This window comes from Petaurus breviceps, unplaced genomic scaffold (assembly GCF_028583685.1).
Source record: "Petaurus breviceps papuanus isolate PSGF00001 unplaced genomic scaffold, PetGlider_PUasm1.0 214, whole genome shotgun sequence".
In the NCBI taxonomy this organism is placed as follows: Eukaryota; Metazoa; Chordata; class Mammalia; order Diprotodontia; family Petauridae; genus Petaurus; species Petaurus breviceps.
In genome coordinates, this window is record NW_027185863.1 from 11500435 (window position 1) to 11523534 (window position 23100).

Below are 23100 nucleotides of genomic sequence, written 5' to 3' on the forward strand. Positions count from 1 at the left end.
AGATAACTTTTCTTAGTGCCCTGGCCCACCAGGTAATTCTCCTGGGTTCTAAGTCACAGGGCAGGCTCTGCTCAGCAATGGCCAAGAGAACTGTCTTTGAGAGTTCCCCAAACCAATGAAATCAAAGATCCAGTTTTGTTTAAAAAAAAAAAAAAGACAGAAGGACTCCCTTTGGCATCAAGAGGTCAAGTGAGGTGAGAGTCACTAAAAGACAAACAATTCTCTTTCCCCTCTGAAGTAACACACCTTTTGTTTTCTTTTTAAGGGAAACCTAGGCAGGGAATCCATGAAGTCAAATGCTCTCAAGTGTGCATGACACTCTACAGACGTTAAAGGGCTATATAACCATCAGCTTTGGTTGCTCTGTTTCAGAGTTAGAACTCAATCAGAAAACATAAGACATAGAATGACTTAATGTGCACGCTGAATGTGACACCAACCATGTAATATAATGAATGTACATTATTCGTCCCCACAGCAGACGCTCTCAACAAGTCATTCTACTAAGCTGTGACTAAAGCGGTGACTTTACCTGTACAGCGAAGGGTCTCTCTTGAGCATATCACTGGTGACGTGCTGTTCCATCAGACTGTACATGAGGATGGGGAGGGAAGTGAAACTGATATTGTACAGTGTTAGATACGCGGTATCATATAAAGGCTGAAGAAAGAAAAGAATGGTTTTTCTTTTTTTAAAACAACATATAAATACACTTTTGTATTTAAAAAACAAAAACGGTCAAAATGCACATCTACTATACCTAGGAATGGTTTGATTCTACAAAGAACCACATACACTAGGGACCTGTGAATATAGCAATTGTTAGCAGTAACTTACTACTTACAAACGTACTAAGATTTTTGGGACATCCTGCATAAGGTAGACTAATCAGGGCCTTCATCTAAACTCTTATGTAGTCAGAATTAAAATTGTACTTGATGATGCCAATAGCTTTAGAGTCCCTTGGAAAAGGAACGTTTCCCAATAATGACTAATGGGCCGTCCTCACCTATAATCCCAGGATGACTATCTCATCTTAGCACATATTTAGAGATCAAATACCAATGACCACCAAAACACTGACAATTAAAATTGCTCTTAACAATGTAGATTGGTGAAGAGTCCTTATGAAAAGCGAAGGGTTCCCAATAATGCTTAAGGGGATGTCCTCACCCTATCATCCCAGGATTACCCGTCTTGCTATAGTATATGCTAACAAAACTCACCAAAAAGGGTGGTGCAAAGGGATTTGGATTGAAGGCACACTGGGACGCATCTGACTCTTGGGATCAGGAGGTACAAGCTACTCTATCAAACTAAAGTGGGGAAGCAACCCTGTTTGCTTTTTACCCAGGCCCAGCAGAGAATTAGTCACTCAATCATCGTTATGTTTACATAGGAAGCAAGCACTATATTAGTGTCAGAATATTTAAAATACTTTGAGGTATTTTGGGGAGCTATAAAATTCAATGAGACCCACCAAAGTGAAATGCTATCTTGGTTCTGCAGGGATAAGGAAACACACACACACACAATTCAGAGAGTGATCATGATGGAAGATAGCCTCTGTCTTCTCCATCAATCCTTCTCTGTCTCCCTCCTCACTCTCTTGCAAAGGTGATCTTTTGCATGCCAATGACAGCCTACCCTCATTCTCTCAATATGCTGGGAAAAAAAGAATCAGGCTAGGCAAAGTCTTCATTTAGATTTTTGGAACTCACCTGTTGTGAAAATCCACAGAAGAACTGGTATAAAAACTGAGGGAAAATGAAGCAGACATTCTGAAAGAGAAATGAAAAATGTTTATCAGTCAAAGCACACATTTCATATGGTTTTCCTCCTTGTGAAGGTTGTTTTAGTGGCCTGTGTAATACCTCATTATTTGGGGGAGGTTCAAGGGAGGCCCTGAAATAAGACTTGGGCCCACAGAGTAGCAAGTAACACGTTTTAAAAATTAATTTGTATTTTATTTCTTTGGCATCTGATAAATACACAGTAATGCCCTGGCTTTGTGGAAATAAAAATGTCAAAGAGAAATTTACCAGATTTGCTACCAGATTGGCTGAAGCTAGGTGCCAAAGTGGATACAGTGCTAGACAGGAGGACCTGAGAGCAGACACTTCCTAGCTCTGTGATCCAGGGTAAGTCAATCTAACTGCTCTGAATAAAAAAATCATTTACCTCCAAAGAAAGAAATAATTAATGGTCTCTGAGTGAAATTAAAGCCTACTTTTTTTTCATGGATGTTGGGTTTTGTTTTTGTTTTGACCTGTGTTTTCCTTCACAGCATAACTTACTCTCTTTTTCCCTTAGTTGCTCATCTGTAAATGGAGAAAATAATAGCATCCTTTTATGTGGAGCTAGCATGTCAGTACGTTGAGAGTAAGGACTTCCTTTTCACCTCTAGGTGAATTTCCAGAACTTGGCATGGTGCCTAGCACAAAGAATGTGTGCTTAATAAATGTTTACCAGGGCACAAAACTGGAAATTGTGGGGATGCCCATTAATTGGGGAATGGCTGAATAAGTTGTGGTATATGATTGTAATGGAATATTATTGTGCTATAAGAAATGAGGAGCAGGATAATTTCAGAAAAACCTGGAAAGACATAAATGAACTGATGCAAAGTGAAGCCAGCAGAACCTGGAGAACATTGTAAATGGTAACAGCAATATCGTGAGGATGATCAACTGTGAAAAACTTAGCTACTCTGCTCAATATAATGATTCAATATAATTCCCAAGAATCCATGATGAAAAATACTGTTCACCTCTGGAGAGAGAACTGATGATGTCTGAATGCAAACTGAAGCATACTTTTTTTACTTCATTTTTTGGGGGGAGTTTTTGGGTGTGTTTTCTTTTGTAACATGGTGTAATGGAATCTGAAGATCTTCCCTGTCCCCTAATAGGAAGAATGTAATTACATGGAGACTGTGTTAAGAGAAACTTGCTGAAGGGTAGAGCAGAGCCCATAGGAAGCTGGGAGTCAGAGCAGTTAGAGCGGGAGGGAAGAGAGGATGCACTCAAGGAGACAGCTAGGTTTGTGAGTATTTGTTTGCTCCCTGCTCTAACAGCTAGGCTCATGAGTGTTCGTTTGTGGCAAGGCCAAAGGACAGTGTGGCTCTCTGTTGTGTTACGGTGTATTAACTTCTTTGTTGCTATGATGGATTCAGCTTTCTGGCTTTGGGATTTGGTTTTCTGATGTCTGAATAAATGTTTTGCTTCTGTCTTATATATGGAGAGTCTGTTATATTTTGTGATTAAGACCTATGCTGGCATATTTATAGTCATCATAGGTGCTATGAATATTGCCCTGGTACTACACATGGCTAATGTAGAAATATGTTTTGCATGATTTCACATGGATAAATGGTATCATATTGCTTGTCTTCTCAAGGGATGGGGAAGAAGGGAGAAAATTTGGAACTCAAAATTTTAAAAAATATATGCTAATTTTTTTACATGTAACTAGGAAATATTTGACAAAATGTAAAAAAAATACTTGTGTGAAAAATGTTTACCATCAGACTGCACAAAAAAATCTGGCTGATGTTTGTAGTTATGAAGCACTTTAGTCATTTGTTTGACCAACATGTATTAAATGTCTATGTGTAAGGCACTGAACTAGGTTGTGGAGATATAAGGATGAAAAATTCTATAGGTGGCACTGTATTTACTAGAAAGGCAAGACATACACAAATACATAAATACAAGTCGGAATGAAAAAAGTACATAGGAAAGACTCAAGGGAGAAGTATGAAATCCTTGGGAAGGAGGAATGTTTTCTGCCTGGAAAGTCCATAGAAAGGGGTCTCATGAAACACATCCTCCTGAGAGGGGGCAGCATGTGAGCTGGGCCTGCACTTAACAGAAAGATTTCCACAGGGAGAGACACAGAGGAAGTCCATTTCGTATACGAGGCAAGGAGCATAGGCACAGATACAAGGAGTGAGGCTGGGTGTGAGAGGAGAAGGAAATGGTTAATAATCTAGCTTGGCTGGAGCATAAAGGACAGGCGGGGAAGCAGCAGGAAATAAGGCGGGACAGTTGGGCTGAAGCCAGATAGAGGGCCTTGAATGTCAATCTAATGAAATTGAGCACACATTTATCAAGCGCTTCCTCTGTATAAGCCCTGAAACACAAAGACACGAACAACAGTCTCTGTCCAACGTAATTTTGCTATGCTGTATATAAAGAATAAACCGATAAACAAACACAGAAGGATCTGAGGAGGAAGAGAGGCCTCCTAGTAGAGCTAGGGAGACTTTCCGGCAGGAGGTGTTACCTAGGCCAGACTAAGGAGACTGTGCTTTATCACTCAGGCAACGGGAAATCACCGGGCGATTATGAACAAGTGAATGACATCATCTGTCCGGTGCTTCAGGAAGGCTCTTTTAGCAAAGACGTAAAAGGATAAAGAAGGGATTTCCACAATAACCTGTGAAAGCGCTAGCGGAAATATGATCATCTGTATTTTACAGATGAGGAAACTGAGGCTCACAGGGATTAAGGGGCTTGCCTTCTGTTATAGTGAATAAGTGACAGGCTGTAAAGCCTGGCTGGTCTTCTGACCCTAAACTGAATTTTCTTTTCCACTCTATGACATTGTATTAAAATATACAATGGAAAAGAGTAGAACTGAAAGAAGAAAGAACTATTCAAAACATTCAACCCTCCCCCCAATATTATGCCACTTATGGATTCATAGGTTGGGAGAGAATAAGAATTTTCACATTTTTCCATTAACATGGGGAGATTTAGATGAATTTCTTCTTTAGTGAAGAAAAGATTATTCCAAGAGATGCTTCACTGTCCCTTCCCCATTGTCTCATCTATTTTTAGACAGTCTGTCCCTGTGGTTTCAAGCCATTTCAACAACTGTGCCATTTCGTACGTGTAGCATTCAACTGAAACAAGAGATAACAGCAGGGAAACTTTTCTCACCTTATAAAAGAAGTATTGCACAAGTTCAGATATCCTAATGTAATAAAAATGTCCATGGACAAGAATCATCTTCTTTAAGTGTTTAAATTTCGGTATTGCATAGTCACTGTTCCTGGCAGCTTGACGACCTTCTTTTCCAATGACTCCTATAAGATAATAATTCATTGGGATGCATTTGGGAAACACATTCAACTCTATAAATACAGAAGAAGGACTGATATTGGGTGAGTAATATTAAATATGTCTCCCAAATGTCCACAAATTAAAGGACATATGCTTCTGCAAATACTTGGATAACATGTTAGATTCTTATTGCCTTCTTATCCATAAATTCTTCAGAGAGGAACTGTCTGCTTCTGGTTTCAAAATGTCACTTACATTCTTTAGTGTGACCTTTGTCTTAATTCGTCTCCATCATGATGAAAGTTATCCAAGTATGTGGACAAAAGAGGTGAAGGTGCAAAAGGCTTACCTATGCCCACATGTGCTTCTAGGATCATGCTGACGTCATTGGCGCCATCCCCAATGGCTAGAGTAATAGGGTGCTCCTTAGAAAATTTAATCAATTTAACGATCTGGAAAAAACAGAAAACAAGGTAGAATCACTCTTTTATGTCACATATGCTGCTCTTGGTTTGTCCAGTGACTACCCAACAGCAACATGGATATGTCACAGTACTTCTTTTTAAAGGATTTTAACCCATTTATAATAGTGGTGATTCAATTGACGATAGATAAAAATAACCTGTCTCATGGTAATTCTTTACATGAGGCATTTTGCCTCCTTTGAAGACGGAAAAAAGAAATCTAAGGTAGTACTTTGAAATATGTTGAAGGGAACGTGTCAGAAAATTCTCAAGAAGGAAATATCAGATAAAATATATTTTTATTTATATATTTCACACTTTGAATCCATATGGGAAAATACAGGCAATATTAGCAACCTGCTGTTCCAAGATAGTCTTCAAAAGTTAGAATCAGAATGAACAATTTTCTAAAACTTTGCTCAATGAAAAATTATCTTTCAGCTTCACCATATATTTAGAAAGCAAACTTGACCCAAGGAAATATCTCCTTAGCATATTTCCTCTAACTCCCCTTCAAATTATATACAATGTGTGATGCTATATGCTTTGTTGTCTCTCAAGCTGCAAGACAACTATTAAAAGAATTCTGAATATTCCCGAAATCCTCTTCAAGGCCTCATATCAGAGCTATCCCATCAAGTCCTAGAGGACATGGATGGTATCAATATATCTTATGCGTCAGCCTCCCTCCCATTTTAAGGCTGCTCGGAGACAGCCTATAACAGCAAGCAAAGCAAAAATCTACGTCTAGAGTAGCCCCAAATCCAGTGGATGCATGGGTACATGGGTATGCTGGAAGGAGAAAGAGGAGGAGAGCCAGGGCAGAGTTGGTTGTTCCTAATATTCTACCTTGGCTCTTTGTGTTCTGCTCCGTGGGAGGTATGTGGGGACGTCCCCGAGAAAACTGCCCTGCAAACTGATGGAGCTCTTGGCCTTAGACAACACCACAGGACGTGTGTCACAAAGTCATGGACAGCCACTCCTGGATAGCACATCCATGCCAAAGAACGGGCACTGGTAGAATCTCAAGTTGGAGGATATTACCTATTTTCAAATTCCAGCTTCACTATTTGCCAGTTATCTGACCTTGAGCAAGTCACTTGATCAGTCAAGAACTCAGTTTTGTCATCCGTAAAGTGAAGCTGCTGAACTGGAACACCTCTGAGAGCCCATTCAGTTTTATAAGCACGTGGACTACGGTCTCGGGTGTATCTGCAAACTGCTGAAAGGCAGCATGGTGTAACAGAGAGGGTTTCATGTCCCATCTGACAGATGCTGGAGAGATGATCCATGCAGGTTCTAGGCTGACTTACACCTTCTCCTTTACTCAGTTTTATTTATTTTGTTAAATATTTCCCAATCACATTTCCGTCTGCTTCTGGCTATACTCCAGAGTTTCACGTGACACACGAGTGCCTGACATCTCTGCTTTGGATGCTGAGTTACTTTGGGAGAAGGTGTTTCCCAACTTGGGAGAGTTCCTTCTAGCAATGAAATCACATGGGTACAGTCCCTAATTCCCATTACTTTCCTAAGCTGATTTCAACTAATCAGTAAGCATTTATTGACTCCCTAATATATGATGGGCATTATATTGATGTGATAAAAGAAATGATTAGTCACTGTCCTCCAAGAATTTATAATCTAAACTTTTACATGAGGCTAACTTGCTTTCTTCATAATGATCTTATGTTTTGAAAGACTAGAAATTATATACATCTTGCACCCACCTATGTAATAGTTACAAATACATTACATACCTATGTATCTATATACATTTATTTAGCTCAGCAGGTGCTATATGAGAAGATCTTTTTAACTTAAAACATCTACCTTCCTGCCCCTACTAAAATTTTTAGCAAGGCCAACATCTGTCTTGGGCTATACAGTTATATCTCACTGAGAGCTGACAGAACCTGTGCAAAGACCAAGATAAAGGGAAGCAGGATGTGGAAACAACACTATTTATTTAGCATTTTTATTTTATTGCTTTTTGGAGGGCAATTGTGGTGAAGTGACTTGCCCAAGGTCATAAAGCTAGTAAGTGTTGAGTGTCTGAGGCCGGATTTGAACTCAGGTCCTCCTGACTCCAGGGCTGGTGCTCTATTCACTGCACCACCTAGCCGCCTCCAAACATTTTTATTTTATTTTGTTTTATTAAAGCGTTACAAATTAGTAGGCATGAGAAACAATCACACTTCAATGTAGCAATGAATATAGTATCACAAGACCTTTCCAATACAAAGTGTATATGATTTTTTGAATATTGTTATTTTTGATCATGCACAGGATTATTCTCTGTTAGTGTAGATTTAACTAGCCAGCCTATTATTTTGTCTCTGGTTTTATTTTGTTTTGAGAATTGTAAAGTAGTTTATCCAGCACTCCACAGATGGAAGAAACCCGCCGCACAGTAAGGCACCTCGTACTCACAGAGATTCTACAGGGCATACAGCGTTACCCTAGTCACTACAAAGTCAGGAAAAAAGTTTATTAAACATGCTCATTTACTGCTTATATATGAAGCATATGTGAAAGAGACACAAATCACAAACAGAGGCACAGTAAGGAGCCTTTTTAATGTATCAGTACTTAATTGCACTTATCGGGAGGTTTTCACGCTTTCCAGTTTTAGTATGTAATTTTTTTTTACTGTCATTTTTCATTTTATAGAGGATTGGGGAGCAACAGACGCCATCATTAAAATTATTAGAGGTTGTCACAACTGAGTAATGACTTTCAACATTTACCTAAAGTGATGCCACGTGTCGAGTCATTCAGAAAAAATCCACTAACCTGGGCCTTCTGCAGAGGGGCCATCCGACAGCAGAGCACAGCGCTACAGTTCCTGCAGATTTCCAGGAAGAGCTCTCGGTAGTTTCCAGAGCTCCCAGTTTGTCGGGGCTTCATTATTAGTGACAATGCAGCTCCATCAATAATTAAACCAAAATCTTGCATATCAGTTGAAAGTCTGCAGGATGCACAAATAACAAATGCTAAATCTTCATCTTTTGAGAGGGACATGGCATCCCTTGGCATCAGGGACTGGAGGCCTATACACCTCAATGATAATACATCAATGGGCTTAAGGGAACTTGGGTATCCTTTAGAGTGTTTGATGCAAGACCTTCAATGACTTATTTTTACTGTTTTTTAAACTGTTCTAATTTAACTTTTTTTCATTAAATTTAGGAAAATCCCTAACTTAAAATTATTTAAAATATTTTGATACCTAAGTTTTCAATATTTTACTTCTGAAATAAACATAAATGCTTACAAATTCTATGGTTACTAGTTTTTCTGTTCTCTTTCCCTATCTTCCAGTCCAAGTCCTAATTTTCAGCTATCCTGTCTTTGGGGCACTTCTTCAGTTCTCTAAATTGGTTAAAGTCTAGCATTAACAAGATTAAGGCATGGGTTCATTCCATGGCAACCGGGCTCCAATCTCTCTCTCATAAATGCCTTCTGTAAGTCCCCACTGTCAGCAAGATAGGATGGATCACAGCACAGCTTCCACCACTAATGGGAAAAACAGTCCTATCGTATAACCTACCTTTGGATGCTAAGGCATTTTCACTTAAGTGTTTGCCATGAATTACTCCTTTTTACATACCTGTCCATACCTGTCAGTTCTTACTTCCTTATCCTAGACTTCTCTCTTAGCAACAAATGAGAACAACTCAAAGAGCCCATTCCATAGAAGGACTAAATGTAAATAAAGGTAGATACTAGTGAAAAAAAATGGATTACATTTTGTAATTGATTCTATTCTGTACTAACCACTAACATTTTGTATAATCACTTATATCCTGTTTCCTTGTCTCTGGGCTAAGCTGACAAGTCCACAAGTTTGGAAGTTCAGTTTTTCTGTGAAATCAGTGGTGTGCTCTTGTGACAATGAAATCTGTTTTCTCCATCCCACAGTTATCCTTGAAGGAAGGCTGGTCTCTTATCTCTGTCCTTCAAGGAAATCCCGTATATTATTCATGTACTACCAACTAACTTTGCAGGTGGATATAATCAATCAGCAACAAGATGGAGGGAGGGGTGGTTGCTAGTCCCACATACCTGATCTCCAGCCAATCATGCTGTTTTCCCCATGTATGACCTTCTAATTTGGATGTTCTTTTTGCCTATAAAAATGATCTGTAAGCCTTACTTGCTGAGGAGCTAAAATAAAATGAACATGCTCAGAATTTTCTTGCCTCAGTTTACCTTAATTTCAATCGTGACACCATGATGTTAGAATTGGAAGTGAGCTATGAGACCATCCATTTCAGTCCCTTTACTTTTTATATAAGGAAATAATCTTTAAGATAAGTTAAATTATCCAAAGCCTCATGACAGAGATTATCATTCCTTACATTACTGCATTTTTAATTTCTGGCTGAGCTACTTGAGGGAAAAGATGAGAAAATAGTTATGCTTGCAAGACAACTCTGTGACGGTAGGGAAAGGCCACTATCTGTCTCTAAGGGTTTCAGGTTCTATTCAGGATGACTCTCTCATCCGTATGCACGTGCTTCTCTCCCTCCTCACACCCCCACCTTTGTGTAGACCTTCATCACTTCCTGGCTGTACTGTACTAACCTCCTGATGAGTCCCTCTGCCATAAGGCTCTCCCTTCTCCAATCCATTCTCTTCACAGCTACCAGGATGATTTTCCTAAAATGCACATCTGATTGTGCCCTTCCCCTACTCCATAAAGTCCAATGGCTCCCTATTGCCTCTAGAATCAAGTTTGAGATCCTCCATCTGGCCCCAATGGACCGATCTTGCTAAGCTCTTCTTCTTCCCTCACTCTACTGTTTATGTCAAGCTGGCTTTCTGGTTGTTCCTCACACATGCCCCAGGACTTGGCACTAGCTGTCCCTCACATCCTCACCTGGGCCTCTTACAATCCCTTGTGTCATAAAAACCTTGGCTCATATCCATAACATCTTTGGTATGAAGCATTTCGTAACTGCACCAGGTGCTGGTGCTTCCCTCCCAAAACGTACCTTGCATTTATCTTGGATATATTTTGTACGTTCTTGAACTTACATAGACATAGTATCCCCCTGAAAGAAAGGAGGCTCCTTGAGGACAGGGACTGCGTGTCATCTTTACCTCCACACCCCTCATCTAACACACTGACAGGCCCAGAGTAAGTCTTTATGCTTGTGGTCAGATCAATTCACTCTATGGCTAGGAGAACGTTCAAGACAACGGAGGTTCCAATAAAGTCAATTAAGTTTCGCTGAGTTTGGAAATAAGGACAGAAAATTTAACTGTGAATATTCTGGTTTAGGAGATAAAGGCTCAGAGCAGAAGAGTAAACGTAACCTGAAGGGACAGAGGTGGTAGGCCTACATGAAGAAAGTGAATTAGATGCAAACATTCCATAAAGGAAAATGTCAATCTGTGGGGAAAAGAGAGTTTAGGCAACCAGCTTCTTAGAAAGACATCAAACAACAGGGCTGGGAGAACAGGAGAGCCTCCCCTTGGTGAAAAAGACTGAAAGAGCAGCGTGCTAAGGAGTAAGAGAAAGGCCAGTCAGAGGACACTTACTAGGAAAAGTCAGGGGGAACTTCGACAGTTCATATGTATGGCTGAGGAAAAATGTTTTGAACAGGTCAAAGGTGGTAAACCTGGGGCCCAGGCAGGAAAAAGGCTTAAAGAGAAGGGAAAAGAAAAAAGAAGGTGGCTTAAGGAGAAAGTTCAGTCTAGTCCTGGGCCAAGTGGCCTTGCATACAGTAAATGCTTAATACATGTCTGCTGAACCATCATGGAAGAAGAGTGATCCCAAGGGTAAGGGCTACAGGAAGAACTTGGATATCTGTCAGGTTCTTCCATACTCCACAGTCTGTAGCCCATACCATGGTGATCACAATGCAAGAACCTGAATGGATTCTGAACACTGGCCTGGAATGGGCATGAAGGGAGTGGAGCGCCGCTCTAAGAGAAAGCCAGGAACAGAAAACTGTCCAAAGCAAAGAGTGGCGAGAACTCCCCCAGGCGTCAGCCCGCTCTTGGGACCATGCTCCCAGAGGCATCTGGGATCCCATGACCACGACAGACTGAGGCCACCTGCAGCCTGTGGCTCAATGGCCACGTGCGCAGCTGCACCGTGCACGCCCCAGGACCCCCCTCTGATGGAGCGATGAAGGTGTTACTTGCCCTGAGAAGCTGTCCCTGGTCATGCTGCCATTGTAGCGCAGGACGGTCTTGCTCAGCTCGAACAGCACATCGTGCAAGCTCTGCTCCTCCATCTTCTTTGTGGTCAGCTCCAGCAGCTGGGTGTTCCTCCTGAAGAGCTTGCACGCGTAGCACGTGGCTGCTGCCGTCTCCATCTTGTCTCCCGTCAGAACCCACACCTTGATGCCTGCTTTCTGAAGAGCTTCAATGGTGTCGGCAGCTTTCTCCTGCAGGCTGGGGGTGCAAATAATAAATATCGACAAGAAAGCAAATCAGAACAAAAAATGCCAAAGTCTTGTGAATCTCTCAAAATATTTTGGTCCTGAGGTACTTAAAGGCAACATGAAATATCTCTGGGGGTCAAAACACTAAGAAAGAAAAAGTGTTTTTTCTTTTAGATGCAACTTTTTTCCAAGTATCAGGCTATCATTTCTAAATTGGGTATTAACTAACTACTTCTCTGGGGGATGGAGGGACCTGTTTCACAGCACAATCAATGCTTATCAACTCGTCTCACAGGGATCTCGTGGAGGAAGTCCTACATGGAGACTTTCCTTGGCCTAGGCAGAATCAAAGTCATTTCCAGCCCTCTGATTATAATCATTTCCAAAGAAAAAACCCCAAGTAGTAACTTTCTTCAGCTTTTTATTTATACTTTTCAATTCACTGTCTACTTTTCATTTTCTACTTCATTCCTTCTAAATGAATTCCAATCTACTTCTTTCATTCTGCATTTCAAAACTAAAAAATTTGACTCAATAACGATTTCTTATAGCCTAACAAAGACTTAAAAATCTTCCAAGCTATATAATTTTTCTAAGAGGTGAGCAGTCACTTTTGCAACATATAACAATCCGTAGTTGGTATTTTCAGAGAATATTATTTTGTAACCTTCAATCTCCTGCTTTCAAATTTGTGGTGGCACAGTGAATAGAGCACAGGCCCTGGAGTCAGGAGGACCTGAGTTCAAATCTAGCCTCAGACGCTTAACACTTACCAGCTGTGTGACCTTGGGCAAGTCACTTAACCCCAACTGCCCTGTCTCCCACCTCCAAAAACAAACAAAAAGATTATGTACTGCTAAAGTCACTGTCCATATACACTCACCCATGTAGATGTGTGTATGTATGTTCATATATGGGGGAGGGGTACAAATATATGCATGTGTATGTATTTGTTACTGATTGTTTACAAATGTGGACATTCAATCTTTAATCATTATGCATACAAATCAAATGATTAAAATATAAAAAATATATACAGTAAAATAAAATGGATACACATACAATTTTCTACCTGTATGTACAGCCTCCATCACACTCCGGCTTCTGATATCTCTGGGTGGTATCAAAAGCAATGGCAGAAGACGGTAAGCGCTGGCAGATTTTTGTTGGTCTTGCTCAGTCGTGTCCAACTCTTTGTAACCTACGGACTTATCTGTGGGGTTTTCTTGGCAAAAATACCGGCATGGTTTGCTGTCTGTGTCCTTCTCTAGCATGTCCCATTTTACAGTTGAGGAATGGAGGCAAATAGGGGTTAAGTGACTTGCCTCAGGTCACACAACACCCAGTACGTTTCTGAGGCTACATATGAACTCAGATCTCCCTGATTCAAAGCCCAGTGCTCTAACCATTGTACCACCAGGTTGCCCCTATACCAAGAAAGGGAAACTTGAAGAAAAGTCTGGGTGGCATACTGGAAGTCTGTGAGCATGCAAAATGAATGTAGAAAGGTTTATCATCAAGAGGCGGCCAGTATTGGGAATGAATATTTTGTTCAAAAGGTCTTGTGAAAACTCTACTGGGGTGAGATAAGGGAGGAGGGGAGAGAAGGGAGGAAAAGAAAAGAGTTGTGTGGTAGCACCAACAAAAATCACCACACGGATGAAACCACCAATTGTGAAGTATTTGACGCACACACACACACACACACACACACAATTTCCCTAAAACATCTTAACCTAAAATATTTAAAACTGCACTAAGACTGTGGTGTGGGGGGCAAGGGGAAGGGGGGGTTAGATCTACACTTCTATATGTGACTGTCTATCTGGATGTGATTTCACTGAAAAAGGGAACTCTCTCTACCAGTGCAGGTCAGTACTTTGTCCGCAGCTGATAAGTCTCCGTCAGCTGCCTGGAGCTCTGATAGGTAAATGTCTTACTTGCCCAAGGTCACACAGCCAGCCTGTGCCAGAAGTGGGACTCAAACCCAGATGTCCTTGCATCCAAGGTCGGCTCTATTCCCTACACTCTCATAATATATGTATATCTGGAGGCACACCCATGCATTATGGGTAAAGACTAAATAAACATTCATGTCCACAACTCAACAGAAAAAAAATAAAGAACTCATGTGTCAGCATCTTGTTCAAGAACTGTGTTAAATGAATGGGAAGGAATATTAGTATGTCATAAGAAATAACAAACGTGGTGTTTTCACAGTAATGCCCATGAGGCCCACAATGATGGTAAGAAAAGCAGCTTGGAAAGACCACAGAATTCTGGTCAATGCACAAACGAACTTTATAGAGGATTGACAATGAGCATGGCCACCCCCCTCTCAGCTCTCAGCAGAGCGGTCACAGACAAGAGTGACAGCATGAGATCTATATTCTAACATATGGCTAATACCTGGAATTGTTTTGCTTGACTATCTAAGGGAGGGCTTCTTTTAATTTGGAGGTGTTGAAATTAGTGTGCAGTGACAGAGATGTCTGCCCTTCAAAATGCATCAATAAAATGTTAAAAAACACAGAAAAAAAATAAGCTCAGAAAGGGATAAAATCAAACAGGATAAATGTTACTATCATATCAAATTTAAAACACTCAATAAAACCAAAATTATACAACAGTTTACTGCTTTGGGCAGTGTCCCAAAAGTATGGTTTTAAGCTGCTTTTTACAACGTTAGATGTTCATGTTTACTGATGATTGTTAAGTTAGTAATAAAAAAAAGACTTGAGCTTTAGGAAACCTGTTAATATTTCTATTGTTAAAAATATGCTTTAAAAAAAGCCTGTCACACCCTCTATAATACAAAAATGAAGGAGTTAGATGGCACAGTGGATAGAATGCCAGGCCTGGAGTCAGGAATACCTCCGTTCAAATCTGATATCTACTAGTATTTTGATCCTGGGCAAGTCGCTTAACCTTGCTTGCCTCCATTTCCTTATCTGTAAAATGAGCTAGAGAAGGAAATGGAAATGACCTAAACAACTAAATAAGAATAACAAAAAAAGTGAATTGCTGAAAATACAAAATTCCAGGAATCTATTCATTTTGTTTAGTTCAAACAAATGCCTAAGCAGGAGTTTATCAAACAAAACTTTTTTTTTTTGCTTTTTGGAGGGGTGAAGGCAGGGTAATTGGGGTTAAGTGACTTGCCCAAGGTCACACAGCTAGTAAGTGCTAAGTATCTGAGGGTGGATTTGAATTCAGGTCCTCCTAACTCCAGGGTCAGTGCTCTATTCACTGTGCCACATAGCTGCCTCTCAAACAAATCTTTTAATCAGGCTTTCTGAGTTTCTCTATAGTGGTTAACAGTGACGTAACCTTGTCTAGCCCCATGGACTTTTATTTATGCTATAGCTACAGCTATGTTAATGACAGTTAAAGCTGCATCTTCTTCTTAGGAGAAAAAGACACAAACAAATGTGTCCCTCAAGTTTTCTTCTTTGATCACTGTGTGTTATTGAAAAGAAAAAAAAAAGATTACACAAATATGGTACTTAACCGGTCCTCAACAGCTGTAGCACCAAGCAGAATAAGGTCTGTCTCAATGTGCTCATATGCCTCAGCCAATTTCTTTTCTCGTTCTTGAAGGGCTACTTTTGCTGAGTGCAGAAGTTCACAAACCTCATCATATTCTTCCTGGGTGAGTTTTTTATAGGCAACACATAGAGTTCGCAGTCCTTCCTGAAACATAACATCCAAAAACAAATATCACATAAACTATAACCTGAAAGGGTGACCTGTCATAGAATAATTTTACGTTATCTTTCTTAATCCTCTTTACCCTTCCACTTAGTAATACAGTGATTCCTTATGCCTTGAGAGACACACCAAAGATCTAGAAAATCTACATAAAATATTTTGGCCCTCCCTTCATACCAACAAAGTCTGAATTTTCTCTTTTTCTTGCAAGGGTTAACAGTACTTTTTGTAAAATTTTGGTTGATATTATACAAATACTATACAAATATTTTATGCACTTCTGAGTTTCTAAACTTTTCCTGTGTTTTCTGCTAGACTTTACATGTTATCTGAGGCTTCTGCAAAACTCCTTAAAAATTCCCATTTAATTTCTTATGCCAAGCTATGAGGATATACAGAAATTGCAGTGGAGAAAGTCACAATGTCCAAGGGATATATGTATAATTAAAATGACTAAGAAAAGACTTGCCCGGAAGGAGTTTACATTCTCTGGGATTGGGGGAGGAGGGCAAGCATCGAAAGCCAGGGCAAAACTTAGGGATCTTCCTCCATTCATGAGTGAATTTCTTATGCTGCAGAATAGTATTAATTCACACAAATTATGAAAAAGTAATGCAGAATTTTAAAGTCTGCAAATTAACGTGAGACGTAGTAATGATGTACGGGAAAGAATACCACATTTTTAGTCTAAAAAACCAGGTTCAGATCCTGGTTTTGCCTGTGAACTTAAGCAAGTCCCTATAAAGGCCAAACCACTTATTCACAAGGTTGATGCTTATAAATAAATTGTAAGCAATGTGCTGGAGGGCATCCAGAGACCCTTGGAAGAATGGTACAGAACAGGATCAAGTCTTCTGGTCCCAACCACAACTCTATCTAAATCAGCACCACAATAACCTCAGGAAATACTTCCTAGCTCCTGTTCAGAGATCTCCAGTGAAGGAAAACTCATGAATGGTCTGAAGGCAGACCATTAAACCTGTGCATGGCTCTAATGGATGGGAAGTTTCTACTTCCATAGAATCAGAAGTTGCCCGCTTGTAACATCTACTTTGTGGTCACGGTTCTTTCCTTTGCGGTAAAACAGAATAACCCTGAAGCTTGGAGCATTACGTCAAGTTCTGGGTATCCTATTTGAAAATGTCACTGCCAACTGGAACACATTCTGAGAGAGGATAAGCATGGTGAGGAGTCTTGAGAGCACACCCTGTGAAGAGCAGTTAAAGGAAATGGGAATGTTTAGCCTAGAGAAGTGAATGCTCAGCAGGGCCATGAAAGCAGTCCTTAAAGGTTCCCAAACAAATGAAGGCTTAGACTTGCTGTGTTCTGGGCAGAGAGCAAACTAGGATAAACAGGTTAAAGTTACTGGATGAAAGATTCTTACCAGCATGAGAACAAAGGTCCTAGCCATTGAAGGCCCTTAAATGGCATGGGTTACCTGAGTAAGCAATGAATTTCTGGTCTTTAGAGCACAGGCCTGTACAAGAGGTTGGAAGACATCTGAGACAGATCCCCTTACAACTCTCCATCTTCCTAAATTAATAATCTGAAAACTATTTATGTCACCCCCAACTATTGTCCTCTTCAGAATAAACATTCTTATTTCCTTCAATCAAATATCCTATATGCCAGTGTTCATCAGAGGAAGGATTTGAATTCAGCTTCCTCTGATTCCCATGATGGCATTCTATCCACTATATTGAACTGTTTATCACTCTGAATATTAAACTTCTAATAATGAATCTTAACTGAAAGGCAGCTTAGTATAGTAGAGAAAGTGATGGGCTTGGCATTTGGAAGAGCTGGGCTCAGATCTCCCCTTGGACATTTACTAAATGATCATGGGATCTGACATAGCAGAGAGAGTGTCTACACCAATGAATCCAGATTCCTGATGTACTGAGGCGATGAAGCCGAAAATCCAATTAACATTTCATTGTTAATTGATACTGAACTTGCCAGTCCACCAAAACCTCAGTTTTTCCCCCACTCCCACCCCTAAAAAGAAGTGCTGTTTGGCCTTGCCTCCCCTCCCCAAGCCTCTCCTTGTGCCATTGATTTTTGGAACCTACGCTCTGAAATGTACAATATTATTATGCTAGTTCTTTTCTATTATTTCCCAACAGTGGTCTGGCTTGTGAATTGTGGCTTTAAAAGGTTCTAGATATTTACAGGTTCAGAGGAATTCTGAAAGTGTAAGGGACTTCAGACGTCCAGGTATGCCCCTGGGCCTAATGGACCCTGTCATATCCTGCAAGACATCACTTAATCCATGCTAGCTTTTGAGGAAAGAAAAATAATGCTCTATTAAGATAATGTCTAAGTCTGTTTTAAAAGGGTTTAGAAGGATGTTATAATTTTAGACTATCAGTAAAGCAATCTGCTTCTCATTACTTGTAGGAACCATTATTAAACAAATGGTCTTTTGCCTCCTGCATAGAGTAGTGTTATCAGATTTCTAGGAATTCTCAAGTCTTATGGTAGAAACTGAAAGGAACAGGGACTTTTCTTTTCTCCTGTTACATGATTTTGATATACGGAATTCAACTTAAGAGATCTTTAACATTACAAAGTTAGATTAATAAAGGAAAATAGAAACATATTTCCGAGTTGTCACTTCTGCAAAAAGCACAAAAGAACAAACACTCAGGAAATCTGTCCTAGTGAATTTTGTGTCTGTAGCTTCTGTTACATAAGCATCTGCATTTAGGAATTTGGCATAATGTAACAATACAAGATGAAGAAATAGCAAAGTTGAGGGCCTGGATATTCTCAGACGCAGAAGCTGCTCAGATAGAATATACTGGATTACTCTTTTAGTTCCATTAACTTCCCTGTACTTCACAAATGACTTCCCTCTCAAAGCAATAGGGTATGATGCAGGGAGGAAAAAATAGCATCAGTATTCCTTCAAGCTGAAAGTATTTTAGCATGACTATCTCCGGTTCTTGTCACTGTGGGGAGAAAGATTTGATTACGAGTAACAAAATTCTGTAAATAGGCTATTTTACCTGCCTCAAATGTTTAAAAATCTGTACAGGGCAATGGTCACATCAAGTGAGGAAGGAAGGAGTTTGACCATCCATTTAATCACAATAATAGCTAATGTGTGTGCAGCCCTTGAAGGTTTGCAGGTTTAGGGTATATACAAATAATCTCCTTTGATTCTCACCATAACCCTGTGAGGTGGATGCGATTATCCCTGTTTTACAGATGCAGAAACAGAGACTCAGAGAGGTTAAGGTACTTGTACAAGGTCACAAAGCTCGTTAAGAGTCTGAGGAAGGATTTAAACACTCAGGTCTTCCTGACTGTATGACCATTATATCATTATCTGCATATTATATCATTATCTAGCCATTATATCATTATCTGCTTCTACTTAAAAAAAAACACACATTTTATTGATGCCCTTTCTCTTCATATTAGTCATTTTAAACACCCGACTTGGACTCGGTCTGGACCAAACCCTTACCGATAAGGAAGGAAAACAACTGAGCTGAAACAGCCAGGATAGCTGTACAGAACAAGTAACCTTCTAGAAATTCTAGTAATCCCCTGCCTCTCTGCCCCGAAGGAAGAATGTTTCATTATCTGTGCAACATTGTTTTTAATGCACTCTCCAAAGAGAGCTGTCTCTACGAAGGACAAAGATAAGCTCATTATTTTTCCTTGGACTCTTGTCTACATTATACCTGTCAAAGATAACTCTTATCAACATCTATTCAAAAGCTCTTTCCCATGCAAAATGGCTTAGGTATGGGCATACAGATGTGCGGAGCTCTAAGGATCCCTAATTTCATCAGTGTGAATAATTCACAGGCCAACAAGCTCCATCCCAAGCCTTATTAGACAGTTTTACAAGTTACAATGGCCTCTGATGACGCATATTTGCATGATTGATGGGAAATCACTTTATTCTCAGTCTACAAGTCTTATCAGTTACCAGCAGAGCTGAGGTTATAGAGTCTGCATTGTATTTAAGACAACTGTTGGTTAGCAAATGAGGTTTTACACAAGCTCATTAAATATAAGCCTATATGGGGGTAGCTAGATGGCACAGTAGATAGAACACCAGCCCTGGAGTCAGGAGGACCTGAGTTCAAATCCAGCCTCAGACACTTGACCCATACTAGCTGTGTGACCCTGGGCAAGTCACTTAATCTCAAATGCCTTGGGGGTGGGAAGGGTTAGAATAAGCCTATATGGGTATAAAATGAGACATATGATTTTTGTATATGACCAATGTGGGAATCTACCTTGCTTGACTATGCACACTTGGGTTTTCTTTTTCTTTTTTTTCAATCGGAGGCAAGAGGGTGCATGTGGAAGAGAAAATGGATTAATTGCAAATGAGCAAATAAACAAATTAAAAACAGTAAGAACAGATCTGCATATCCCTTAAATAAGAAAAAAGTGGGACATGTGGGCTCTTTCCCAAAAGCCTTCCTGACAGTATCAATAAAGTCTTGAGAGAAAAAAAGAGAGAAGAGTCATGGTTTCTATCCATTTTATGTCTACCTCTTTAAAAGATCATAGATTTAGAGCAATAAGGGACTTTCATGGTTATCTGGTCCAACTTCTTCCTTTCACAGCTGAGGAAACCAAAGGCAAGAAAAGTTAGGTGATATGTTCAAGGTCCACATAAGGTGGCAGGATTTCAATTTAGGGACTCTGACTCCAAATCCAGCACTCTTTCAATAGAGGAAATGGGAGATACTAAAGGAGAATCGCCAGCCCATTCCCAACCTCCTAATTTCAACTAGAGAGACTGAAGTAGTGACTACTTAAAGAAGATTTCCAGCCAGAATGTCCTGAAGAACTCAGCTTCAAATAAGTTTGGGAAACAGAGTCAGAAGTCTAAGTACTAAATAGAAGAATTATTTGCAGATCAGTCTAGCAGAACCTTCTAAGTTGATTATTTGTGGGAGAACAGTCAGGAATTTTAGTACAAGTATTTAGACAGGAAAGATGTCCTTAGAAGCCACTTTTATTCTCTAGGGTACCTACCAGCTCTAAACATTTCAAGTTGAGAAACAACCTGCTATATATTGTGGGAAGAACACTGGACATGAAGTCAAGAGTCTTGGCTTGGGATCTAGTCCTAAGTTTGATAATAACCAGCTCTGTAACCACAACTCTCTACATCTTTTTCAATTGTTAATGAGGATTACTAATAATATATTTACCATATATCTCAGAGGAAAAGCACCCTATAAACCTTAAGAGTACATAAAAAATAGGATTTATTATTAAATTCTAAGTATTCCAACAAGTGACATTTACTGAAGTATTCTATTTGGCCATTGATACGTGTGTGTGTGTGTGTGTGTGTGTATACAAAGTTTAAGTTACATATAATTTTATATAAACTAGCTGCAGTTAAAACTATATATTTATATACAGTTTATCATATAAATCTTGATTTGCTAAGAAAATGGTGGCTTATCTACAGAAACTCCTCAACTGACAGTTGGCTTGGTCTGCTGAACAGAAAAAAATGGTACTGGCTCCACCTTGTGGCCGCAATGAGTAATGACTCTTGAATTTACAGGCCAATGTGTGTAGGCTTAGGATTTCTGGGCTTATAAATGATAAAAATAAGCATTAGCAGCAACGTGACCTGGATAGAGGAAGACCTAGATTCAATCTCTGCCAGTGATACTTAATAGCTTTCTGACCCTATGAGCTACATCCTAGACTCAGTATGAAAATCAAAGGGGGCACTTCTGACTTTCATAGTTTCTTAGGAGTTAGAGCTCTCTGGGAGGTTAACGGTCACTTACTTGGTCTAACTTACTGAGGAGGGAAATGACATGACCAAAGCTACACAGGCAACGGGTAAAAGTCACATTGCCAGGAGTCTTCCAAATCCTCAAGCCAGGCCTCTTTCCAGCATATGGCCCTTCCTCTATAAGAAGCAATGCAGTACCAAATCTACCCCTCCTTCACTTCTGCCTCTTAGAATCCCTCATCATCTTCAGAGATTAGTTCAATCACTGCCTTCTCCATAAGGTTGTTAGTGCGGTCTCCTCTAACATAATCTCGTATTTATATTTGCGCAAATTTAATCGATGCAGTTCTCTGATAGAATATAAACTCCTCCAGGCTGAGATCTGTTTCCCTCTTACCCTTGCATCCCCAGGGCCTAGTAAGGTGTCTGGCCTAGAGAAGGTACTTAATGCGTGACTGATGAATAGGCATTACTAGATGTAGGTGAACTTCCCATTGAGATTTTCCTGGTGAAAATGTTCTTTTAAAAGAACTATTTTTTTTATGTCCCATAGCAAACTGTCAATTTCTAAATTTGTATGGCAAAGAGATCCTCACATTCACTGATGAAAAGGTGAGGGGTGAGACAGCTATCATGGATTGAAGAGTAGAAAAACAGGCCTGGGAAAAGAATTCCCTTACTTATGATGGAGAGAAAGATGTGACCACACACTCCCGAGTGTAGAAGTCATTTGAAGAAGAAAGGTTCTCAGATAAAAAGCCTGGGAATTCGGTGAGTCCCAAAACTGTCTTTGCTGGGATGAAGATGGATGGCTCATGGATTAAGGAAGATAAGGTACAGGACATAGGGTGTTTCCACCCCAGCAAAAGATCACAAAAGAGAAAAACCAGAGCCCTTTGTGAAAGGAAGGACCAGCTTTTATGATACGCTGGTAGAGACTCAAATATTTGTTAGAAAGTCTTCATCTATCCATTTTACTTAAAAACTCAGGAAAAAAATACACACAGAGATTGAAGAAAAAAAAATGAACAAAATAGTATTAAGAAGAAAAAATTACCAAAAAATTTTTAAGGTAAAGAACTATCCTATTTTTTTTTTTTTGCTTTTTTTTTGGAGGGCAATTGGGGTTAAGAGACTTGCCCAAGGTTACACAGCTAGTTTTTGTGTTAAGTGTCTGAGGCCAAATTTGAACTCAGGTCCTCCTGACTCCAGGGCTGATACTCTACTCACTGTGCCACCTAGCTGCCCCAAAACTATTCTACTTTTAAAGAATTAATTTGAAACCCATTTAGAACTGAGATTTCTTAGCTCCAGGGCTCAGATACCAGACAACCTGTATGTTATACATAAATAATGGGCAGAATGGTTCCTATTAATCTCCTCTCCCCAAATAACTGAATAACTATTTGTCCTATATGATGTTTCCTCATTCTAAGTGACCATAATACGTATTCTAGGCAATGATTGGAATTTTTGGACTCCAATATGACCAGGATGGGAAAAAAATTCCTTCTGGCAACTCAGGTTGGCCCTAAAAAAGCCTAATGCATGTTCAAGGCATCATCTCACCACTGCATTTTGCTCCACTCTGGATCGTATTTGATCTACTTTGCCTTCTGTTACTCTTGGAAATATTGAAGAATCTGCTCCCTTGCAAAACAGGTAAATGTCCCCTGTAGAACGAGAAAGTAAAGCATAATAACATACCTGATGTTAAAATA

At 39.7% G+C, this 23100-nt stretch overlaps 1 protein-coding gene across 1 annotated transcript in view; it reads right to left on the minus strand.

Annotated features, from left to right (window-relative positions):
• Positions 1-23100, minus strand: part of ATP11A (ATPase phospholipid transporting 11A) — a 222955-nt gene that overhangs the window by 22848 nt on the left and 177007 nt on the right. Inside the window, 8 exon segments of the mRNA XM_069094096.1 lie at positions 533-660; positions 1722-1781; positions 4947-5092; positions 5419-5521; positions 8330-8504; positions 11693-11944; positions 15446-15627; positions 22949-23052. Of these exon segments, the coding sequence (XP_068950197.1) occupies positions 533-660; positions 1722-1781; positions 4947-5092; positions 5419-5521; positions 8330-8504; positions 11693-11944; positions 15446-15627; positions 22949-23052 (1150 nt within the window).